Here is a 25,931-nt window from a genome sequence, read left to right on the forward strand (position 1 = left end):
TAAAAAATAAATTATTTGGGTAGGAACCAACTGTTGAATGATGTGGCACATGGCTCATAAGAACCTTTGAACAGGTAAGAGTTGTCCCTGTTCAAACCCAGCCATCTGAAGAAAGGACTTCTGCAGTGGCCTCATGCCTGTGTTCCTGCCTCTGGGCCTCCCCAGTCTCCTTTCTCTATATAGGGACACTGCCATCAGATTCTCTTCTTAAATATTACTTGTTAGACGTTCAAAATGTTTCAGTGATTACACTAATTTGGAGTCAAAGTTCCTTCAAGGCTCCCATCAATCTGCTTCTAACCCAATGTCTCGGCTTATTTCCCATTACTCCTGACTCCTTTATCCAAACTCTCCCACTAGACAGATAGGTATTATTATTGTCTTAAAAATATGCTTGCTCTTTTCCAGTCTTTGGGCTGAGGTCATGCCATCTCTTCTCTGGTGCTACCCATCACCCATCCTCTACCCCAGTTTCTCATGAAGGCTCCAGTCCAGAACAGTCCGCCTCTGAGCTGCCACAGGATTCATGATCAGGCCCAAATCCTGCTGTTAACTGTCCATCTAAATCACTATTTGGGTGTTGTTTTCCCCGGTTATTACATTTCTTGTCACTTATACTGTCAAGTATACCACACTGACCCCAGAACTTATTTACAGTAGGGGTCCCTCACCTGAGGATCCATAATTGGCACTGACAACTTCTCTATCCTTTCAATAATTTGCACTTTCTGGTTAAGATGGTTTCAGTGTGTTTCTGTTCCTTGCAAACACATCTTAAAGAAGATGACTGTCACGTGGACATATTTAGGATAGGATCTCCCAACTTGGGGTGGAATTATTTTTCACAGTTCTGAAAACGTAAGGTCACATCTATCAATATTGTGAAAGTACAACACCTGGGGCACTGATTAAAACGTGCAGATTTAAAAGATGCAGCTTCATAGGCTCCATCACATACTGACTGTGATAGAAGCTCCTGGGGATAGGGCCTGGGAATGGGTATTGCAAACAAGATTCCCCAGGTGATTTTTATGCATATGCAAGAAAATTTAGAGGGTGAGGAGGGAAGCTGACACCAAGGTTTCTCATATAATGGTGCAGGGACATGGAAGAGGAAATAATTCATATGTCTTGAGGACTGATTATGTGCCTGGAAAAATATTAGGTATTTTCACTAGTGTTATCTCTTGTAATCCTCAGACAAGCCTACGACATGTGTCTTATCATTAATCCCTTATACAAATATGGAACTAAGGGAAATACCTCATCTAAGGATCTATAAATTGTAAGCTGTTGGGTCAGCCTTTCAACTCTGGGCTGACCAGCTCCAAAGTTCCTACTTCTTACTCTGCTTTCCACTCTGCTGGGGTTCTAAGCAAACCTTGGAGGGAGGGGAGGGAGCATGAGGCACATCCAGGTTGGAGGTTTCCTAGGTCAGTCTGCAGGAGCTGGGCAGATCCCAAGCTCCTGATGGGTAAACCTGGCTTAAGACCCCACTGACATCTTAAGAGGACAGTGATCCTCTGAGCTCTGAATCTGCATCCTGGACTCCAAGTCTGAAGCCTCGTGAGCTCCAACTGGAGAAACCACTGTCTGTCTGCCTGGTCCGCAAACCTAAAGATGGAGGCTTCAGCAACCCTGGACTTTATTACAGGAGCAGCACACACACAGGCCTTCTGGCTGAGGCTTCAAAGACTCGCATCCTCCAATATTCCAGCTGGACCAAGGGCCTAGCCTGGGGATGGATGGTAGAAAAGAGAGGCCCAGGAAGCCAGGTTCTGTTCGCTGATAGGAAAGGGATGATAAAAAACCAGGATGGGATGAAAAAGAGGGCTGGTGACGGTACAAACTCTGGGGAATGTTGAAACCCTCATATTTTACAGTGAGGGTGAAATATCACTCAGCCATGAAAAAGAATGAAATAATGCCATCTGCAGCAACATGGATGGACCTAGAGATGATCATACTAAGTGAAGTAAGCCAGACAGAGGCAAATACCATCTAATACCGCTTACATGTGGAATCTAAAAAAATGATACAAATGAACTTATTTACAAAACAGACATAGACCCACAGACATAGAAAACAAACTTCTGGTTACCAAAGGGGAAAGGTGAGGGGGAGGGATAAATTAGGAGTTTGGGATTAACATATACACACTACTATATATAAAATAGATAACCAACAAGGACCTACTGTATAGCATAGGGAACTCGGCTCAATATCTTGTAATAACCTACAAGGGAAAAGAATCTGAGAATCTGAAAAAGAATATATGTGTGTGTGTGTGTGTGTGTGTGTGTGCATGCATGTGTGTAACTGAATCACTTTGCTGTACACCTGAAACTAACACAACATTGTAAATCAACTATTAAAAAAAAAACAACACCAAAAAACAAATGGGCCACAAAAAAAAGAAAAAAAAAAAGAATCTATGTTGTGACTCCAGGTAAGTTCCATTCATGAAATGAATAAAAGTTTAATATAAAAAAAAAGAAACCTTCATATTTGGGGATTATAGATCTAAAGCAGTGGTTCCATTAAAATCACCTGGGAAGATCTTAAAAATCCTGTTCAGATAATCATCAATGGGCAGCCAAGACAGAAAACCACCGGTTGAAAGTGCCTCTACGGCCAAGTGATCTAGGCTGAGCCTGCAATGTTCAGAAAGCAGCTTGCGTTCAGTCACGGTTGGGAAAGCTGAGGTCGGTCAAGTGCACAGCATCACCTGCAGTCCTCCCAGTATGAGAACTGCCTGAAGTTTGGCTCGCTGCCAGAGCAAGTTTCCTTTCCATTTTTAATTTTCCATTGTAGGGTAAAGAATTGGCACAGGAGAATGAGAAAAGAAACATGTGTGAACGGCAGGATGGAGACGTGGAACACGACAGATATAAAGATATACAAAGAAATGTAGAAGAACACCAGCCTTAGTGAGATGGAACTGGGGTATCTACAGCAGGTCAGGGGGCAGGAAGTGCCCGGGTATCCATTCTCAGAGGAAGTGCTCTACTCACTGAGTGGATGATGCCTTGCAGGGCCTGGAAGCCATCATTTACCGGAAACACGTGATCCTTACTGTCTGCGATCCGGGCCAGCTGAGGACACAGCAAACACACAAGGAGATGTGTCAGGCTTGCACGTGGAGAACTGAGGAAAGCCACTGGGTCCAGGGGCCTCCATCTCCTTTTAAAACCCACAGGAACTTGAGGGCTTGCCTGGGCTCAGGGACCTCACTGAGAAGCCCTCAGTCATAATGAGATTACCAGGGGACTTACTCTGGAGCGGGTCCGGAGGGTCGGTTCCAGCTTTTACATTTGTTTTAATACTTGTCTCCTTGGGACCAGCGGTAAGATTGCCCAGCTAGATGAACATTTGGCCTGGGTTGATGTATTTATGGATTTGGGGGCAGGCCATTGGCTTCTTTTTCTCCCATTCAACCACATTTCTGTTGGCAACTATATTCGAATCAAACAGACTCAAGTTTCCTTTCAAAGCAACTTTAAAAATAAAGTCAAGCTTTGGTGTTGGGCGAGCCCAATGAATGGGGACCCTTATCTTTCACCCAAACTGCTCATTGAGGAAAGGACCCTTGCGATTGGTTTGGTTGCTTTATGGAGCAGAGGACTGGAGAAAAGAGAAACTGATCTGCGGAGATTTTCTACTCCCAAACTCTGTCTAGTGCTGTGATTGCCACAGTCAGTCAGTGCCAGGATTTTTACTGATTGTAAAAGTAATACACAATCATTGGGAAATTTCAAAAAACCAGGAGTGTTCAAATAAAAAGAAAAAAGTTATTAATAATTTATCTGTTCATCCATCCGTCCATCATCTTTCTATTACTGTTAATTTGATATAGTTTTTCAGACTTTTCCTATACAAATACACACATTTTATTTTAAAAAGTACACTCATACTATTCCCATACTGTTTTGTAACCCTATTTTATTCATTTAACAACATATCCTGAACTTTGTCAATGTTATTAGAACAAAAAGAAACTATGAAGTACATTGAAGAACATCTATTTAGGTTGCTAACACATTTTTACAATTTGCTTATTGTGAACACTTGGACATACTTTTTTTGCCCACTGGCCAATTATTTCCATTTTGGGGCGTATTGAAATGCATTGAACCTTTAATGAGAAAAAAGGGATGTTTGCCATTTAAATAAGAAAATCAGATTTATCAAATTAAATTAAAAAAACAAACCAACAAGTTTTCCAAGTTAATTTCGATCTATTTTGACCTCGTGGCAATTTAACATGTACTAAGAAAGTCAACCAAAAAAAGATGCTGCCTGGATGGTCTGCATTGAAGACCCTCAAGCACATTAGCAAATAAGTTCACATCCCTCACACATCCAATAATTCCCTCCCTGCTTAGCATTTCTGGAAAAATCATCCATCTAATGGGTATTTATCCTGCTGATGCACCCTCTGCACCGCCTGCATGTTTTCTATCATTCACAAGCTGAGTATGCTCCCATACCTGAGGAAATCCGTGCTCATACCTGTGTTTCATTGAAATCCTTCACACCCACACAGTAAACGATTGCACCAAGATCTCGGGATCTGTTAGCCTGGGCCAATGAAAGAAAAGACATTTAGAGAGAGAAGTGGTGGCAAATGTACTCCTTTTGGACCACCCAGCCTAACTGCAGTGATCAGGTATTTACTGAGCACCTACTATATGCCAGGTACCACAAGGGAGAGGGCAATCCCTGTCCCCAAAGAGCCAATTCTCCAGTGAACATCACATTCTAATGCAATATGGTGGATGTGAGGGGCGTGATTAGTCTAATGGGAAGTGTTGAGGAAGATCCACAGAAGTAGAGTCTTGATGAGAAGCTTTGAATGACGAGGGGAGGAAAAGGATACCGTAGGCTAAGATACATCATATTAAATATTCTGGGGAAATGATTATCTTTTCTATTCCTCTGATGGATTTTTATTGACATACGTTCTTCCTTTGTAATGGCAGCGTGCTCTATCGGAAAGGATGTGACCTTTGGAATCCAACATACCTGGGTTTGACACTTGGCTTTTCTCTGTAAAGTACTTTGGAGATTAAATGAGAAAATAAATGCAGAGCTCCTCACATGAGGTGTAGAACAATGCAGATACTCATCTATGTCAGCACCTTCATGAATATGGCCTTTTTTATTCCCAAAGAAGACACTGGGTCAATGGTATGGGATTTAAGGTCCATATTTGAGTGGGTGAACCCACGACTTTATCTACAAGTAAGTATTGAGAGGGCAACCTAATGAATAATATCCAGATTTTGGCTTGATTTTAACATCTGATTTATTACAGGCTCTTCCAGGTTCTTCGTTTCAGAAGAGAAAACAAAAATTGGAAGTCCTTGGTATATACAGTAGAAACTTAATAAATCATTGATAGTAAACATACAGTAGGTGCTCAATATGTGCATATTGATTTGAATCGCGTCCCATTTTCCCCTCTCTTAGGACTCAAACCCACTTGTGACTAACACTGAATTGTAGAAGGGGCAGAAACATACATCGTTTTTCCTTCATGTTAGAAATATTTCTTGCTGCTTTCAGGATAAAATAAACTTTTAGGTACAGTCTAGCCCCAGCCTTCTCTGCAACGACTTCTATGGCTTTTCTCCTCTAGTTGGGGTCCATACAGAATCATCAAAAATGGAAAGGCTCATTTTCTTTATATATCTTGAGCTTTATCTTTCTTTTTCAGACACCTTCGTCCTATTGGCATTGGCACTGCAAATATTTTTCCAAGTTTGTGTGTGCCATACCTAAAATTCTTTTCTACTAACCTCTACTTTAAACCTCTGACACCTATCGTTTATTTTATATTCAGTTATTTCCTTATTAGGGTTTTTACTTTAGTTGATGGTTGTTTAGCATCCAAATAAGCCTTTTTGCATTCCCTACAGTTTCAACTGTAGAGCATAGAAATATATTATTTCCTAGATGCTCAGGGAGCCTCTGTCATATTTACTTGTGGGTTTCCCCCTTGTGAATTTTGTACAAGTTAGGGTAGAGGGTCAGTAATGCGTTTATCCACTTAATTTCCCCATGCCCTTTGCCAACAGAGGCTTCAAAAAGCTGAACAGTATTACACACTAAAGCCCATAAAGGCAGCAACTGTGTCTTACTCACCAGTGTGTTTCTAGTGTCTAGCAAAGCGCCCGTACAGGCCAAGCTCTCAGTTAGCACTGAACGAATGAATGAATGAATGAATGCATATCAATTTCTTGCTTGAGGAGGAAGCTGAACTTAAATGAAATAGTAGTCAAGACCTTGAGATAAGTGTAATTCTCTGACTGATTCCTCCTCCAGAGGCTGGCATCTCCCTACATCACTGCCTGTCTTTTTCCTCATTGTGTTTCTTTCTAACTTGGCCTGAATGAGCCTTTGTCGCTAATGAGGCTTCAGTACATTCCTATGGTGAACTGGTTTCCTGGGGCCACATATACATATAGCTCAAATGCGAAATTTGAAAGAAAAGAATTTCCTAAATATAAACATCACTTTTCAACTCTTAGATAAACCTCTTTTTCTGAATCTCTTTATAAACTGAAAGCTTCAATTAGAGAGGATTCCTTCACTTGCTTTAAGGAGTGCTTTGTAAGGGCATAAAGAAAGGGAAAAAAGAAATACTGAAGGAGAGATTACAATTTACTTTTTTTACAATTACATTAATTTACAATTAATGTTCAGCTTTGGTTCTTAGAGGAAGAATTTCAGTGATTAATACATTTTGACAAAATTGGCTTTCGCATATTTCAAGTAATTCTTTTCCCTCCTGGTTTTAGTAGAAATGAAGGAAAAATAGTACCAATGGATTTGTTGAAAAGTTATATATGGTATTTCAACACTGCTTTCGAGAAAGGCATGGCAGATATATTTTGTCCCTTAAAACACAGAGTAATATGCAAATCTGTGGAAAAGGGAAAAATACCTACCAGGTGTGAGACATGAAGATTCACTTTAAAAATGAGTTATTGTTATTATCTTTCACATTTGGGACACTATTTTATCCAGGAACTTTACAAAGAACACTTAACATTTTGCCCGAGTGGAAAGACTGCAGCCCACTTCAGAAGGAAGAAGCGCCGTTTCCATGTCAGACATAGGCCCGGGCCGTCGCTTACCTCCCTCTCTGAATAGAAGAAGAGGTCCTCATGCAGTTCCCCATCAGTCAGAGCGATGATGACGCTGGCTGTCCTGTATCCTGCTCAAACAACACAGACCCACTCAGTTCATCCCGCTGCACCAAGGGAAACCCCCTCTCGGCCCTGGGAGTCTGTCTCTTTGCGGCTCCCCCACCCAAGGTCAGTATTGTGAGAATCAGCAACTTTTCTTTGGGGACTGGAAGAAGCTCTGTCACGAAGAAGAATGTGGGACAGACTCTAAGGGGGAATATGTTTTGTTTCTGGGTTTCCAAGTCTTATCTTAAAAAAAAAAGGCCAAACCTGGTGAAATGGTTGCTGGACTGATAGCTGGGAGTAGCTACAGTGAATCAAACATGACTATTTCCTAGGAACAGTCCACATGACTCTCGCCAAGGCCCGAGGGCAAACTCGACCACCTGAGCCTTTCAGGGGTCCTTCTCACATGCTGTCCCTGACCACATATGCAACATCTGTTGAAGAGTTTGGCAAAGAGTAACAGTCATCATGATTTATAAGCTGACTGGAAGTATTACTGGAAGTATTCGTTTTGCAGTTGGCAAAATCTACTAGAATTCTTTCAGTGATTTTGAAACTTCCAGTAACATTGATGATGGCGTCTTTATAATAACAAGTGTTGCTGTTGATATTGGGTCTGACCTATTTGTTGCAGTTTAGAGCGAAAGAGGATGTGGACACCTCTACAGGCCTGGGAGAAAAATCCCCACTCTAATACTGAATGTCTGTGAAGAGATTTGCTTCAGATAAAGAAATGCTACCCATGAAAGACAGGGTAGTAATAATAGCTAAAATTATAATAATAATAAATATTATTTCTCTGTGCTAAGCATGCCATTAAGTACATTTTATTCCTTTTTTTCCACTTAAATGAAGGAAAGTTTAAGCCAAACTGGTATCTTAACCTAAAATCGTCACAGCAATGAAGAGGCTTGGAACTCAGAGAAGGACAAGAAAATGAAATTTGACATAAAAATCTAAGACTTTACTAACCCCTCCAAGTATGTATTAACTTAATGAATTCAACATGCAAAACTGTTCATGAGCATTACAGACTGTAGCCCATAATGAGATCTTAATTACTTTTAAATAACTTTTTTTTTTTGGGAATCATCAGGACAGTAGAATTTGACCTCATTCGTGCCATCTTTCTACGCATTCCTTCTCTGTGATGAAGTCTGTGTTTAAGGTGTGTCTTTTCAAACATGAAATTACTGAGGCACTTTTTCAGAAGGAAACACAGAAAAAAGTTAAAAAATTCATAATGGTAATTAGGAATATACTCTTACCTTGACTGTTTTCATAATAAATCTGCTCACTGGCCTGAAAAACATATGAAAGAGCCATTAGACATATAGCCACTGTTTGCTACTACAAATGCCATAGCAGGCAGTGATCTCTGGTGTTGGATCCGCAGTCTTGGGTCAGTCTTGATTCTTTATGTAATTCACCTGGGTTTCATTCAAATATCAATGGGTGATGTTTTCTGAAGTTACCCTGGACCAATATCTTTCCTCTCATAGACTGGGACTTGTTTTGCTTAAGCCTGAAGTCATTGCAATTCTGTCTCAACCTCTGAAGAAATATATAGAAAAGGTTACCTTGGGAATAGAGAGGACTTGTGTGTGGCATGATTCATGAGTTCTGGCCAAGCATTAGCTAAGAGACCCTTCATCAGTGTCAGGGAAGGAGGAAGGAATTTCATTTATTCGGCTCTTTTGGATGGAGTTATCGTGTACGCACTTATGGAAAATTGTTTTCACTCTTGCCATTGGGTGTTATTCAGTTCCTTTAATATGTGTGTCTCATCTCATCAGCCATCCCTGTGTTGATGTTTCCACATCACAATCTTCTTTGGGAGTTTAAAACTCTTTTAAAATTACCCTTTCAAATCCTTCATGCATGTAAGTGTCTCCTCCTGGCAGAACCTTCTGGAGTTCTTCTAGGCCTTGACGGATCTGTTCCCTGAAATCCAAAGACACCCTGTTAGTCTTATTAGAGCATTTTTTATTTTGCTGTTGAAGTCACATGCTTTAGTCTTCTTATCTTTGTGGATAGTCTATATTGCCCAAACAGTCCCCCAAAACCCTATAGCAGGAAAGTCTTTCTAGTAAATTATCCATTTAGGGTCGGCCACAGTGTAGAATAATTGAGATTTCAAGGATTGAGGGAAAGGACACTTCAGGAATCTCCAGGTGCAGGTGAAAATTTTCCATTCCCTGAACAGGACAAAGTTTTCATTCTACGTTGGAAACGAGTCTTAAGACTTGTCTTCTTAGGCAACTTTATATCAAGATGCAAAGGGCTCATGTGAGCCAGAAAAAGGTGGGTACTAAGAACCCAGGGCAAGGCCACCACAAGGACCACAGGCAGGAAGGGCAGGCGTCTGGAGCAAGCTGCCATCAGAAGAGCTGTGCCAGAGAAAACCATGTAGTCAGCTTTGAAAATAAAGACCCAGGCAATCTATGCTTTCTAGGACGACCAAGAGTGTTTTCTGTGGGCTGGTGCCCATGTTTTCTTACTTTGATTGCTCAAGGTGGTAGTGGGGCAGGAAGAGGAAGTGGGTTATGGTATTGGGAAAGGGTCCGATAGCAGTGGGAAACGTGAAGGTTCAGGGACCAATTAGAATCTTTGTGGACCATTCCCTCAGAGATGTAAAACGTCTACGTTCATGTTCCCGTCAATTAAATAGCTTCATACTGTGCTGAAAAGGGCAAGAAAGTGTAGTTTCTGAAAAAGAATATGAACTTCATTCATGAATAAGCCCATAAAGTGTTTGAAATTACCCTCCTCACTCTGGGGTTTCTTTAGGGGCCGAGGGTGGAGATGCACAATTTAAATTAAGTGGGGACTACTATCAATTTTCTACATGTTATCTTCTAGGCCTACAGAGTTGTGAAATTGCATGGCAATAGAAAGTCAATAAAAGGTGCAACACCCTAGGGACTTCCCTGGTGGTCCAGTGGTAAAAGAATCCGCCTTCCAATGCAGGGGACGCAGGTTCGATCCCTGGTCAGGGAACTAAGATCCCACATGCCTCAAGGCAAATAATCTCTCGTGCCACAACTACTGAGCTCATGCACCTCAACTAGAGAGCCCACGTGCCGCAAACTACGGAGCCCACACGCTCTGGAGCCCACGTGCCACAACTAGAGAGAGAAAACCTGTACGCCACAACTAGAGAGAATTCCTCATGCCTCAATGAAGATCCTGCATGCCACAACAAAGACCAGACACAGCGGGGGCAGGGGGGAGGGGGAAGCTGGGGCGAAGTGAGAGTAGCATCGACATATATACACTACCGAACGTAAAACAGTTAGCTAGTGGGAAGCAGCCGCATAGCACAGGGAGATCAGCTCGGTGCTTTGCGATGACTTACAGAGGTGGGATAGGGAGGGTGGAAGGGAGGTTCAAGAAGGAGGGGATATGGGGATATATGTACGCATATGGCTGGCTCACTTTGTTGTACAACAGAAACTAATGCAGTATTGTGAAGCAATTATACTCCAATAAAGATCTATTACAAAATTAAAAAAAAAATTAAGTGGGGAAACTTCTTTTGAGCAGGGAAAGAACCTCGTGTTCACTGAGCATCCGTTATATACAAGACCCTGCACAAAGATTTCTGATTTCATCCTCACAGTAACCACTCAAGGTAGGTATTACTGCCCTCATATCATAGATAAGAAAACTTGGGTTCAGAGAGATTAGTTAAGTAGGAGGGCAGAGGCTTGAGGTCAAATCTACCTGATTCAAAAAAAATCTGCCCGGCTTTCTACTTTGCCAAGCAGCAAAAGACAGTGGGCAGTTTTCAGTAAAACTTGAATTAATGAACAGCAGTGGCAATTTTTAACACTACCTGAGTACTTATACCGTGTCAAGCTCTGTTTGAAAAATACATGTAATTAATTTACTTATGCCTTATGATAGCTCTTTGAGGTAGATACAAATCTCTATTTCACAGATAAGGACACTGTGACTCAGTTGAGTCACAGAGAGAGAGGCTAAGAAAGTTGCCCAAAGCCCCTCCACTACTAAGTGGCAGAGGTGGGATTTCAACCCAGATGCCCTACTCTCAGTCATTATATTAAACCGTTTCTCTCTTGAATAAATGAATGAATGAATGTATAAAATTTATTACTGGCTTATTCTGGTAATTGCTTAAAGAGGAAGTCCGATGCAGAATGAACCTTTTGTTAAAACTGATGTAATGGGGTGGTCATGGGTGAGACTTGATTGCCAGGTTGGAGGTTTTAAAAGACAAACTGCAAAGGGTTTAGCCTGAGCCTGTCCCTGGCCCAGGCTGCTGCTGCTTCTTAGGTGGAATATTTAAGACCAAGTAACTCAGACTTTGGGAAATGTACTGATTATTGTCTGCTTGTCTTATCAGCGCCCAGATATCAGACCACGTGCCCAGCTGCCCTAATCAGAAACCAGAAGCCTTCTTTGACCCCCTCTACCTTGACTCTCCTCTCTCTTGCTCCCGTACGTAATATAACATTAGATTCCATCGGTCGCGCTCTAAACATACCTTGAAACTGACACTTCTTCACCTCTTCTGCCAACCTCATGGTCTGGGTGACCATCGTTTCTTACTTAGACCATTGGGAAAGTCACTGGCTGTCTTTTGACTGCCTTCTCACCCCTCCTGCATTCAATCTCCACAAGGCTGCCAGAGTGTTCTTAAAATATGGATCAAAACATGTCATTCACTCCCCTGCTCAAAACCCTTCACAGCCATTGAGTACCCTTGGGATAAAACCTCAGGTCCTGGGCTTCCCTGGTGGCGCAGTGGTTGGGAGTCCGCCTGCCGATGCAGGGGACACGGGTTCGTGCCCCGGTCCGGGAAGATCCCACATGCCGCGGAGAGGCTGGGCCCGTGCGCCGTGGCCGCTGAGCCTGCGTGTCCGGGGCCTGTGCTCCGCAACGGGAGAGGCCACAACAGTGGGAGGCCCGCGAACCGCAAAACAAACAAACAAACAAAAAAAACCAAACAAAACAATCCCTCAGGTCCTCACCATGACCTTCAAGTGCCTTCATGGGATGGATCCTCTGCCTCCTTGACAGCCTTATCTTGCACCGCTCTGCTCCCACTGCCTTCACCTGAGTCTCACTGGTCTTCCTAAGCTCCTTTCTCCAGCAGATCCTTCACACCTGCAGTCACTGCTACCTGGGGGCTGGGGAGGCTCTTTGCCCAGCTCTTCGCTGGGCTAATTCTTACCCAGACTTCAATCCCAACCTAAATATCAATTGCTCAAAGTAGCCTCATTTGACTTCCCCAATTCAAATTAGCTCCCTCAATTAGACTTCATATGGCACCCCACAATTGTTGCTTTATAGCACTTAGGACATTTTATAACTAATAATATTTGATTATCTGATTATCTGTTCACTTTAGTTTGTTCATTTGTTTCAGTTCTAGACTTTCCATCAGGGCTGGGCCATGTCTGCTTTGGTCTCCACTATATCTTCTGTGTCTGCTAGTACCTGGAACATTATAGACATTCAACAGATATTTGCTGAAGAGGTGGGAGGAGGAAGTAAGCTTCATTGGCCATGTGGATGGTGGCCAGGCAGCAGCTGATCTGGTAGTAATTGACTGTAGGGAAGGTCTGGGTCCATGTGGTTATAGACCATTCTCTGTGTTGTACCTCTTTACATACCCCCTTCCCCCAATTTTAATAAATTCCATTAAAAGCCATAGTTTAATTTCAACTCTATCATTTGGTAATGAGAAAGAGCATACATCTATGCATTAGAAGGAGGGTTAAAGATGACGGCGGAGGCCCCAACTGAAGCCACCAAAGGGAGGGGGAGGGTGGCATTAGCAGTCACCTGGCAGAGGGCAACTTTGCCCTGCAGGTTGGCGGTTTCATGAGGATAACAGCAAACAAGGTGGCATGAGGGCGAGGCTGGGATATGAGAGTGAGGCTGGGACAGGAAAACTGAGGTTTATTCCTGAGCACACAGAGGTGTCACCCTGAAACCCTTCGGTATAGCTGAGGGGCATTATGGGGTTGGGGGCTAATTTCTGACAACTAGGGGGGTGGAGATTGGGCATCAAAAGTAAATGTGAACAAAAAAAGTAAATGTGGTCTTACCTTTGTTCATTTAAAAAATCTATTTATTTATTTATTTGCCTGCCTTGGGTCTTAGTTGCAGCACGCGGGATCTTCATTGTGGCCCGTGGGCTCTAGAGTGCACGGGCTCAGTTGCCCTGCGGAATATGGGATCTTAGTTCCTCGACCAGGGATTGAACCCGCATACCCCTGCATTGGAAGGCGGATTCTTAACCACTGGACCACCAAGGAAGTCCCTTATCTTTGACTAGGTCATTGACTAGTGAGGTTTAGGACATTTTGGTAACACTAAAATTGGAATATTGTGTTAAGACGAAAATTTAAAAAAAAAAGAGGACTAAAAAAAGGCACAATGGGGCTGTGGAAAACGTTCCCTGGCTTCTCTGTATTTTTTCCCTGCCAAAAAAAGTCTGGGAACTGGGGTGTTTTCTCTAAGCCTATTTCCCTTCCTTTACAAGTATTTTCTTGAGCTTTCTATTTTTTGGTACCAGAACAAGCAAAGGCTGTTTTGGAAACTGTCCTTATCCTTGATACTTTGTGTCTGGCAAGATATGATGAGCTCACTAGTCCCAAGCAGTGGTCACAATCCCCTTATACCACCCTCCTTGGTAAAAGGTCAGATGACTTACGGCCCCACCTCCCTACTCCATGCCCCTTCTCTACGTTCCTACAACATCTAAGCAAACAAAACAGATGGTTTCATGGAAATTGTGGGTCCATTTTAATTCTGGGACAATAGGACTATTAATAAAGAGTATTTTTTTTAATGCTCTCTTAGAAATGAAAGAAAATTGGGAGAAAGATCTTTTAAAGGGGGCGATAAGAAGCTCTCCTCTCTGAGGACTCGGTTACTACCAAATGAAATATTATCTTCCTGGGAAATGAGAGAGTCTGGGAGTCCTATGAAGACAGGCTGCTATTAAAGAGTCGCCTCTTTTCCTTGGTGGTTTCTTGTTTCTGCCAGTGTTCCTACTTAGAAGTTAGGGGCTTTCAGGCCCTATGTCTTGTGTTCCTTTTGCAACCCCTGTAACACTTAATGACGGACCTAGAGTGATTTGTTGTTGAATGAATGACTCCAGTTTGGATGCATCCATCCATAAATTCATTCATTTCCACAACTATTTATTGAGCACACACCATGCAACCAGCACTACGCTGGTTTGTAGGGGTAGGGAGCAGGGAGAATCAGTTACAGTGTCTGTAGGGCTTTCTCTTGCCCTCGGAATTTTTGTAAACTTCTTGAAGATTACTTTCTGGGATTCCAGTTGTATTGTGACATTTTAATATTTGTTGATGAAAACATTAAAGGATAAATGCACATAAGCACGTCAAGAAGCACTTTAACAACTTTTTAGCCCAAGTATCTCAGTGATGCTCCTACTGCAAAATCCCCCTTGGGGTTGCACAATATCTACCATATTTTCAGTCTATAAAAACAACCTCCAACCCTCCCCCCCAAAACCCAGCATCAGCTCTGCACTGTCCGCTTGCCTCCTAGTAAAACAGCTTCTGTGGAATTGACTTTTCTCAAATGTCCTGGAGTTTTTGGCTTCGGAGCCTCAACTATACAGTAAACACACATCACTGTTAACCACTAATGCTACACTCACAATATTTCCAGATGTCTCAGGGCTCCAGGGTTGACTACAAAAAACATGAAGTAAACAGAACAGAATAGCAAAGATTAATTAAAGACATTTTTGCTGTTACTTTGGAGTCTTAAGTCCCACAACCAACTCTGATCATTTGTTTATAATGTATAGAAATCATGTCCTCTTTGTGATCTTTACCAAAGAATAGGCCAATATGATTAATGACAACAGGATGCATGTTGAACCAAAGATTCTTTGCTATATTTTTTTAAAGTGAGGTATAAGTTATATACAGTAACATGGGCAGGTATTGATTAATTTCCATTATAATTGTTGACTTTATTTCTATTACTTTGTTCTTAATAGTCCTTTATTCTCTTTTAATATCTGTAGGATCTATAGCAATAGCCTCCCTTTCATTTCATTTTAGCAGTTGCTGTATGGAGAGTTATCCTTATTTTATGACAGGCTACCAAAAGTTAATATTCTGCCACTTCTCATATAATGGAAAAACCCTTTACTATTATACTTCCATGTAATTCCCTCTCAACCTTTGTGCTATTGTTGTCACATATTCTACTTATGTATACGTAATTCACTCCAAAATACAGTGTTAATTGTTTCTGTCTTAAATAATCATCTTTTTATGACATTAAGAAAATAGTTACCATTTCTGGTACCCTCCCTTTTTATGTAGCTTTCGTTTACACCTGGTATCATTTTTTTCTCTGCTTAAAGAATTTTTTTAGCCTTTATTTATTTATTTTGTAGTGCAGATTTGCTGGTGATGATTCTCTTAGCTTTTTTATCTTTCTAGAAATGTCTTAATTTCACCTTCAATTTTAAGGATGTTTTCACTGGATACAGAGTTCAAAATCGACTTTTCTTCCCTTTTATCTCTTTAAAGAGATTGATCCTGTCTTCAGGATTGCATGTGTTTTTTTTCCAGTGAAAAGTAAGTGATTTTCATTGTTGTTCCTCTGTAATATGTCTTTTCCCTCCCCCTTGGACTGCTTTTAAGATTCCTACCTTATTCTGGTTTTCAAGAATTCAGCTGTGATGTGCTTAGGTTATTATTATTATTATTATTTTTGTATTTGTCCCGTTTGAGGTTCTTTCAGCTTCTTGAATCCGTGTGTGGAACGAATCCGTGTGTGGCATTCTAATTACACATATATTAGATCACTTGATATTACCCCACAAATAATAGGATCTGGTTCATCACCCCCCCCATCTTTTCCCTTTCTCTTTCAGTTTAAATAATTTCTATTAATGTGTTTTTAAGTTCATTAATCCATTTTCTGCAGAAAAATTTTTCAGTCCACAGTTTTCACTCGGTTTTCTTTTTTTTTTCCAGATATCCCATGTTTTCCTCCATTATATTCACCTTTTCTTGTAAATTCTTTACATGTTTATAATAGTTGTTTAAACATCCCTGTCTACTAATTCCAATAATTGAGTCATTTGTGTTTTTCTCTTGATTATGGATTACATTTTCCCACTTCTTCCCATGTCTCACAATCTTTTAACATATTTCACACATTGTATACATTTTAAAAAGCAGTGGAAACTTAGGTATAATATTGATTTGTTTTGTTGACTCATTGCAGAGTGTAAGCCTTTTATCTTTGTAAGCTGGGGTGGGAAGCTGAATATTTAGATTCTCCCTTGAGTTAGGTTGATTTTGGGTTGCAACACAGCTTTAATTACAGTGTATTCCCTAGAGTGTTATTGCCCGAAGTCCCAGCCTTCTGCCCTGCCCCGCCTTTGTGATCTTTCCTGTATTTGAGGTGTGAGGGAGTTAGGCACAGCTTCAGATAATTTCGCTTAACCTTAGGACTCCAGAATCCAAGTACCACAAGTATTCATGGGATTAAGTGATTTTTCTCTGCTTTTCAACAAGTCCTCCACTGCTACTTTCTTGGAAAAATGCAGAGGTGTGGGTGAGAGGGAAGAATTATAAGGCTAAGAAATTTCTTTTTTCATTGGGGCTCTTTCAGATAATCCATCCCTCTGGCACACATTGCTGTCTAAGGCTCAGTTGACTTTTCCTCGTGCCTGAAAAGTCTCTGTCCATGGCTGGCCTACATTTCCAATTCCCCTAGCCAGATCAGGCATCCACCTCCAAGTATGGAAGTTTCCGTAGATCTCTGATCAGCTCTATAGGGCTTGTTTCTCTCTAATTCAGTTCATCAGTGCTTCCTGTGTGTCTGCTAGCCCCAGAAGAACATGTGAATTCTATTTTGTCTGGACTTTTCTGGTTGACCATGGAAATGAAGGTTTTTCATATACCTCTACATCCTAACTAGAAACAGACATACTGAAAAGGCTTTTTTCTAAACATTTGTGACTACACATTTGTTTCAAGTCAGGAAGAAATACTGGAGATGATTACCAGCATATAAATATACTTTAATATCTTTCATCTTAACAAAATAAATCTTCTGTGACCCCACATCTCCCTCTAGCTATTGACCAATTCAATGCATTTCTCTTCAAAGCACAACTTCTTGAAAGAGTACTCACTTCCTAATTTTTCCTGGTAAAGATTTCAAATGTGAAGTGATCTTTGACTATACATCTGTTCATAGTGGATGAGCGAGGCTAAGACTTGTTGGAAGCTCTGTGTGCATGGTGGGGTATGCCAGTTGGTGGATGATCAGTTTTTGTCAACAGGATCTTTTCATTAAGGACCCTCAAATATCAATGGATGAGCGTTTTTCCCCCTCTGAAATACTTATTTCTACAGGGAAGTAGTTTTCAAACTCTTTCCTTTGTGCTAGGTCTGGAATTGACAAAGGGGAGGGTTGGAAGTAGCAACATTTGTTATGCACGTCTCCATAATCTCCCATGCCTGGTGTCCATCCAGGAAACCATTCTTGTTTAATTTTGCCAGAGAACATACTTCTCTTTTTTGGTGGAGCTGGAAAAGGGGTCATTTTCAAATTATAGTGGAGGCGAGTAGTTCTGAAGGTTGAAAAGGTCCTTTAAACATAGTCTAATCTTCACCCCGTAACCCTTCCTTTCCAAGATTCTGCAAGGCTACAAGGCTAGTTCCTCTTCAGTATCTCTTCTTCAGGATTACATCTGACTGCTTATATCACTTGCCACTCCCTGTATTCTTTCTGTCCTCATCTATGGTGTTCTTATGGTTAAATATTTCTTAATTTCCTCAAATCTGTGGTGGTGTTTTACCTTCTCCTGATTTTGGGTGCTTTTTGCAAGCAAAAGGGCTAAAAATGTCATTACCCCTCAATTGAAAATTGAAAGCCCTCACCTTTTAACCTATTTTGCAGTGACTTTTGTCTCAACAGTTCTGCTGAAATGGGCTTTGTGAAGGTTCCCCAGTGATCTCCACATTCCCAATCCAATGGTCACTTCTCTGGCTTCCTCTTACTCAGCCTCTTACAGCATCAGACACAGTTAACCTCCCTCTCAATTTAAAATGCTTTCTTCTCTTGACTCCCATCACAGCATCCTCTCTCCATCTCCCTCATCAGGTGTTCTTTCTCATATTTCTGTGTAGGCTTTTCCTTCTCTTCTAGAACTCTAAAGATTGGAGGGCCCCAGAATCCATATCCCCTTATTCTTATACCTACACTGTCTTACAAGGCAATCTCACTCTTCCCATGGCTTCAGTGCCATTCACAAGAGCGTGGATTTTGGAGGAAGATAGACTTGGGATTGAATCATAGTTCTGCCACTTCCGACACATGTCAACCTTTGATTTCTCAAATGTAAAGTGAAGGTGTGGAACTATAAGATCTACCAGCTTCCTTCCAGCTCAGAGTCCGGCACCTGATTTTATGTGGGGACCAATGGTTGAAACAGAAACAGAACCTGGGAATTTGCTGGGAACTGGAGAGGCCACATTTGGCAGACAGCAGTAGTCCACAATGTGACACAGGGTCAAGTGCAGACCAGTAACCAAAGTTCGCTAAGAGGAGCCCATCAAGGAATTTCCAAATTCCCAAGCTGTCCTAAACTGGCATAAAGGACAGGAACAATGGATCAATCACAGGGCAATGTGATGAATTTGTCCAAACAAACTCCTCCGTACACAACTCTATTTTGGTTGGTTTCTCATCTGTGCAGTGGTTTTCACCATGCAGTTTCCTATGGCAACACTTGGCTTTTGAAACAAATCCCTGTAAGACCTTTCCCATCACTAACACTTTCCCCTAGTTGAGTCACACTTTGCAGGAGATGGGAATGGTGGAAAGAAAGTAGGCTCCATAGCCAGGGTTGCGCAAATATGTACCTTTATCCCATGAGAACCTTTAGGTCCATGTTCCTCTTAGTTCACTAGGGACTAGGTCTCACCTGGTGCTGGTGGCATCTAAAATGGTCAGGTTGATATACTTGAGCTTAGTACTGCTGACCACAAGGAGTGTTTGGAAGGGCATAGGATAGAGTGGCACTCTACCAGTCCTGTGCAAGAGAATGAGTCCAGGGTCACCCTCTCAGATGGAAGCTGAAGCAGGCAGCCCTAGGGTAGATGATAGACAAGAGTCTGCTATTTCGGTCAGGCTGGAGAAGGTTACACTTCTCTACAAAGACAGGACTTCCTTATCACACTTTGGAGCAATATTGGGCTGGAGGTGGGGGTAGGTAGGAGTATACTAGGTCCACACCAGATAATCCAACCCACAAGTCAAATGTGTGCGCATCTATTTGAGAAAAGTTGGGGGGATCATACAAGATGTTGGTAGGATTTGGGTAAATGAAAACTCTTATAAATCGCTAATTGGATTGTAAATTGGCGCAGCCCCTTTGGAGAACAATTAAATCATGCCTGGTTAAGTTACATATTCACATACCAAAGACCTAGCAATTCAATCCCTAGTTATATATCGTTATAGAAGAGAAATCTTGCTTCCCACCTGTCTGGGAGACAGGTACAAGAATGTTCATTGCAACTTTGTTTATAACAGCAGAAAGTTAGAAACTAACTGTCCGTTAATAAGAGAATAGATTAGTACATGGTGGTACATTCTCACAATAAAATTCAATGCAACAGAAAGTATACATTAGTTACAATGAACCAAGTGTAGCTACATGTATCTATATAGAAAAAGTTTCAAAAACATGATGTTACGTGTAAAAAGCAAGTTCAAGAAAAATACATGCAATATGATAATTTATTATAAAGTTGAATAGGAAACAATATATTATTCATGGATATGTAAAAATATACAACAGTCATTAAAATGATAAATCCCACATTCAGGATAGTAATACCTCTGGTAAGGAAAGAGAAAGGGGGGGTCAATACCTGTAACATTTTATTTTATAAGCTTGGTGGTGGATAATGAGTGTTTACTATCCTTTTTTGGGTGTGCTTTTGTTATACTTAGAATATTTAATAATTAAAAAAATTGTTGAGAGTAGCAAAGGCTGAACTGCAGTCCATGAGGAGCCATTCCGAGCCTATAAAAGGCAGCACTAAATCTAAGGCTCAAGTCCCCACACTGGAGGCCAAGAGGCTAGGAGATGACGGACACGCCTGATGTTGACCAATAGTGATTTTTTTTTGGTTAGGCCACAGAAAATTTGCTGGTTGTGGCTATCTCGCTTTTTCTTTTTCTTTTGTGGTACGCGGGCCTTTCACTGTTGTGGCCTCTCCCGTCGCAGAACGCAGGCTCCGGACACGCAGGCTCAGCGGCCATGGCTCACGGGCCCAGCCGCTCCGTGGCCTGTGGGATCTTCCCGGACCGGGGCACGAACCCGTGTCCCCTGCATCGGCAGGCGGACTCTCAACCACTGCGCCACCAGGGAAGCCCGTGGCTATCTAGCTTTGAATAGGAGAACTCTACCATCGTTTGACTCCACTATTTCTGAAGTTTGCCTTGCTGGCTTCATCCAGACAAGAATGTTTCTGGACGCTGCTCTGTCAGATTTTATCCTTTATATATGTATGTGCCACATGACGCATAGTAGGTGAGGAAGGGAAGTAACATTTCCTGAGTATCTGTGCTGTGCCAGGGTTTCTGCTAGGCTCTTTCCACATATTAATTCATGAAGTTTCTCAACAACACCATATGATGATTGTCATCTTCATTATACATTTGAAAAAACAGATTCATAGAAGTAAAGAACTTGCGCATGCTGGTGGAGCCCAGATTAGAACCCAGGCTGGTCCTGGTACAAAGTCTGTGTTGTCTCTACTACATCTGTGGCATTCAAACTTGGTATAGGACAATGTACTGGACACAAAGACACAGAAGATGTGTGTGTGTATATGTATATATATAATTTTTTTTCCCTGGGGCATAAATTGTACTCCAAAATTTGAGAAAGGACTCCACATGATTTTCATAAAAAATCAAGCATTGGTGTCTTATAGAATAGCATACAAATGCACATGCATATTTTTTGTATTAGTAATTTAAAAAAAATTTTATTAGAGTATAATTGCTTTACAGTGTTAGTTTCTACTGTACAGCAAAGTGAATCAGCTATACGTATACACATATCCCCTCTTTTTTGGATTTCCTTCCCATTTAGGTCACTACAGAGCATTGAGTAGAGTTCCCTGTGCTATACAGTAGGTTCTTATTAGTTATCTATTTTATACATAGTATCAATAGTGTATACATGTCAATCCCAATCTCCCAATTCATCCCATCCCCCCTTTTCCCCCTTGGTATCCTTACCTTTGTTCTCTACGTCTGTGTCTCTATTTCTGCTTTGTAAATAAGATCGTCTTTTTTTTTTTTGCGGTACGCGGGCCTCTCACTGTTGCGGCCTCTCCCGCTGCGGAACACAGGCTCCGGACGCGCAGGCTCTGCAGCCATGGCTCACGGGCCCAGCCGCTCCGCGGCATGTGGGATCTTCCTGGACCAGGGCTCGAGCCCATGTCCCCTGCATCGGCAGGTGGACTCTCAACCACTGTGCCACCAGGGAAGCCCCAAGATCGTCATTTTTAAGATGAAAGGATGTTGAAGAAATTTCTTGCTTTTGATGAGCCACTTCAAATTCTACCGTAGGACCCCAGGGCTATGCCCCAGGGTACTTGCTTCTACTAACAGGGGTCCTCCAGAGGGACAGTGTGAGAAACACTGGACCACTCTACTCTCGCACATCTCAGTCTGTTCCCAGACCCGCTGAATTGCTTCAAGGTGGGTTCTTTTTACCATCATTGAAATGCAATATGAGAAGCCCTTAGACAAACTTCCTCTAGAGACATTGCCTGTGTGCTCCTGTCTGGAGGAAGTCTTGCTAGAACCATTAGGCAAAGGAAAAAATAACTTTTTACCTGACTTCATGCTAAAGCAGTCTTTTCTACCCATGCTCCTTTATATAGGGATAGACTGGCCAACGGTTAAAAACTTCAGAGAAGGGTGTGAGTCACGGAGAGCTGGGGACTCACTCTGAATTATTCTTGGCTATGCTGTGATGATTTGAGTGGGGTGTGTCCAGGAGGAGTGAGGGTGATTCCTCAGCTCTTTGTTAAGACCCTAACAACCACAAGTGTAACAACACCATTTACTATGTGCCTGGCATTGCTAATCCTTCCAACAGTTCTACAAGGTAGGGCTGATCATTATTTATTTTACAGATGAAGAAACAGAGGCACGGAGAGGTAAGGACCTTTCCCATGGACTCAGACCCCATGATATTCTCTCTCCATCAACAGGACAAGAGAATAAATAAATGCTCCCTTCCATGTCTCCTAATTTTGCCATCTAATCTTCTTGTACCTGAATGAATAGTACTTTAAAATGGAATGAATCCAGAGGCTTTCAAGCACAAAGTATCTGAAGACTCTTTTTCTCTCTTGTTATTTTTAAACTTAGAAAAAGCTTTTAGAACTATGTCTCTTGGTAATGACAGCCTGTATTCATTCTTCTCCAGGAATCAAGTGATGTGTTCAAAATATGTCATTTTCCCCTGTGATACTGATGGCAAAACCACACTCTTCAAACCAAACCAAAGGCTGACTGAGAGGGATAGAGAAGTGTGGTCTCTTGGTTTCCACTCAGCAGTTTGAGCCAAGCGTCCTTGGCTTTTACTTCAGCTCCTTAAAACCAGTAAGCAAGATGCTTAACCTCTTAACCCCATCTGCCAAATACTGATCCTACCTCTGTACCTTTTTGCGAGGAGTATTTCCAAGCTGACGTGATTAAAAAGGCCACAAAGATAAAACGTGCAGAGGGCACGTGCTTTCAGGGAATTGCTTTCTGGAAGAAGTTAGAGGGTTTGGGGTGGTGAGTTGTGTACGCTTAGGTTTGTTTTTAATTTAAGAGTGTATATAGTAGTAAAACTGTGGGAAACCCTATAGCACAGTGCTTAGGAGCGTGGACATTGGGGTTATGGTTCCCAGGCTCAAATCCAGGTTCCTTCACTTTTATGGCAAGGAGGCTTTGAGCCTTCTATGACTCACCATCCCCATCTACATAAAACATAATAAATAATATAATTCCCATAACAACCTTACAAGGTAGGTATTATCATTTTCTCTTCTTATAGTTGAAAAAAGTATTCTAGGTTATTGGTACATAATAAACCATTAATAAAGGAGTATATATTATATATACATATATATACACAAATGCATATGTATTTATGCACATATATACAGTGGTTGCTACCATTTAATTATTCCACAGATAAGAAACAAAAGACAGCAGCATGCATACTAATACAGTGAATTGGGTAAGCTATGTAATGTAGCAGAAAAAAAAATCACTGGATTTAAGAATTTTAATTTTGTGAGTTAAAAAAATTCTACTGTCATTGACTACTTATATGAATTTAGGCAAATAATTCAATCTCTCTGAGAATGATTTTCTTAGCAGTGAAGTGAGGCCAGTGGGTTGGATAAGACATATTAATTCTTTGACCCATAGTTGTTTCGTCATGCTTTTTTTTTTTCATCTTGCAAAGTTTAGAAGAAAAGTGAAACTTCCAGTTAAAAGTAGTGATCTGGGTCTACACTTTTTAACCTCCCCTTTTCTTTCGAAAATGCTGTAGAAACAGCTAAACAAGTATGACAGGGGCAAATGTTTTTCATTGCCGGAAAATTGGTAAGGGTGCCATACATATGCCAGACACTTGGAAGAATTCCTGCAAGATGTAGAGCTGCTGAGATCAGGATGAGGGAAGGACCTACGAGCCTGGAATTCTGTGACCTGAGAAAAGCCTGTGGGTGGTGGTAGGATAGGTTCTTAACACAGTGATCTAACATCTACAACTCACCATTTTCCTTTGGCATAAGCTTCCTCCTTACCTTGGATACCCTACTAGGTCTCTACATTTTTCAAGAAAAAATTACACTACATATAAATTGTCCCATCTTCTTTTCCTGTGATCTTCACATTTTCAACAAAAATTTACATGATCTCTGACAGAACTCATCCCAAATCCCAGTCCTGAAAAACCTAGTTGTTCCTCTTTTGAGTCACTCTATTAAGGAAAATTCTCATAAGATGGAAAGAAAAGACCAATTTAAGAAAGTTGAGAAGATTTCCCCTTTGAAGCAAACTCATATAAGAAACAGGAGAACACATAAAACAATTCTAATTCATATTCATGATAAAGATATATCATCTCTAACACAATAACAGGGTGTGCCTCCCACAAACACAAGGAAAAATTCAGGATCAGAAAAATATTCATTGGGTTGAAAGATATTATTTGTCAGTTAAAAAATGCAATGGCACTAAAAACTATAAAACACTGATGAAAGAAATTAATGAAAGCATAAATAAATGGAAAGACAGGCTATGTTCATGGATCAGAAGACTTAATAGTGTTAAGATGACAGTACTGCCCAAAATGATCTACAGATTCAATGCAATCTCTGTCAAAATTCCAATGACAGAAACAGAAAAACTTATTCTAAAATTCATATGGAATCTCAAGGGAATCTAAATAGCCAAAACAATCTTGAAAGAGAACGAAAGTTGGGAGATTCACACTTTCTGATTTCAAAACTTGCTACAAAGCCACAGTAGTAGCATAAGGACAGATGTATAGACCGAAGGAATAGAATAGAGGGCCCAGAAATAAAACTTCGCATATATGGTCAAGTGATTTTCAACAAGGGTGCCAACCATTTAATGGGGGCAAAGACAGTGTTTTCAACAAATGGTGCTGGGAAAATTGGATATCCATTTTCAATATAATGAAATTAGACCCTTATTTCAAACCATAAACAAAAATTAATTCAAGATGGATCAAGGACCTAAATGTAAGAGCTAAAATTATAAAACTCTTAGAAAAAACAAAGGGGAAAAGTTTTATGACATTGGATTTGGCAATGATTTCTTGAAATATAAAGCCAAAAGTGCAAGGTAACAGAAGAAAAGAAATAGATAAATTGGATTCATCAAAATTAAACAATTTTGTGCATTAAAAGACACTATCAACAGAGTGAAAAGGTAACCCACAGAATGGGAGAAAATATTTGTAAATCATATATTTAATAAAGGATTAATATCCAGAATATGTAAAGAACTCTTAGAACATAATAACAATTTAAAAAAACCCAACTGAAAAATGGACAAAGGTCTTGAATAGACATTTCTCCAAAGAAGATATACGAATGTGCCAATAAGCACATGAAAAGATGCTCAACATCACTAATCATTAGGGAAATACAAATTAAAACTACAGTGAGATACTATATCATACCCATTGGGATGGCTGTTATAAAGGAAAAAAAAACCCAACAGATTAAAGGGATTAAAAACTTGAATGTAAGACCTGAAACCATAAAACTTCTAGAAGAAAACACAGGCAGTATGCTCTTTGCCATTGGTCTTAGCAATATCTTTCTGAGCATGTATCCTCAGGCAAAGGAAACAAAAACAAAAATGAACAAATGGGATGACATCAAACTAAAAAGCTTCATATCTGATAAGGGGTTATTATCCAAAATATATAAAGAACTCATACAACTCAACAACCAAAAAAAACAAACAACCCAATTTCAAAATGGGCAGAGGACCTGAATAGACATTTTTCCAACGAAAACATACAGATAGCTAACAGGCACATGAAGAGATATTCAACATCACTAATTATCAGGGAACTGCAAATGAAAACCGTAATGAAATATTACCTCGTGCCTGTTA

At 40.8% G+C, this 25,931-nt stretch overlaps 1 protein-coding gene across 2 annotated transcripts in view; it reads right to left on the reverse strand.

Moving 5' to 3' along the window:
• Positions 1-25,931, reverse strand: part of ANTXR1 (ANTXR cell adhesion molecule 1) — a 241,700-nt gene that overhangs the window by 174,160 nt on the left and 41,609 nt on the right. For both annotated transcript variants that reach the window (XM_022561340.2, XM_022561341.3), the window contains exons 4-8: positions 9,062-9,143; positions 8,468-8,501; positions 7,143-7,222; positions 4,513-4,581; positions 3,015-3,095 (exon numbers count right to left, since the gene is read on the reverse strand). In XM_022561340.2, coding sequence (XP_022417048.2) covers positions 3,015-3,095; positions 4,513-4,581; positions 7,143-7,222; positions 8,468-8,501; positions 9,062-9,143 — 346 coding nt within the window. The remainder of the gene's footprint in view (positions 1-3,014; positions 3,096-4,512; positions 4,582-7,142; positions 7,223-8,467; positions 8,502-9,061; positions 9,144-25,931) is intronic.

This window comes from Delphinapterus leucas, chromosome 13 (assembly GCF_059928025.1).
Source record: "Delphinapterus leucas isolate spDelLeu-1000000601 "Yukka" chromosome 13, BTC_Dleu_Yukka2, whole genome shotgun sequence".
NCBI lineage: Eukaryota > Metazoa > Chordata > Mammalia > Artiodactyla > Monodontidae > Delphinapterus > Delphinapterus leucas.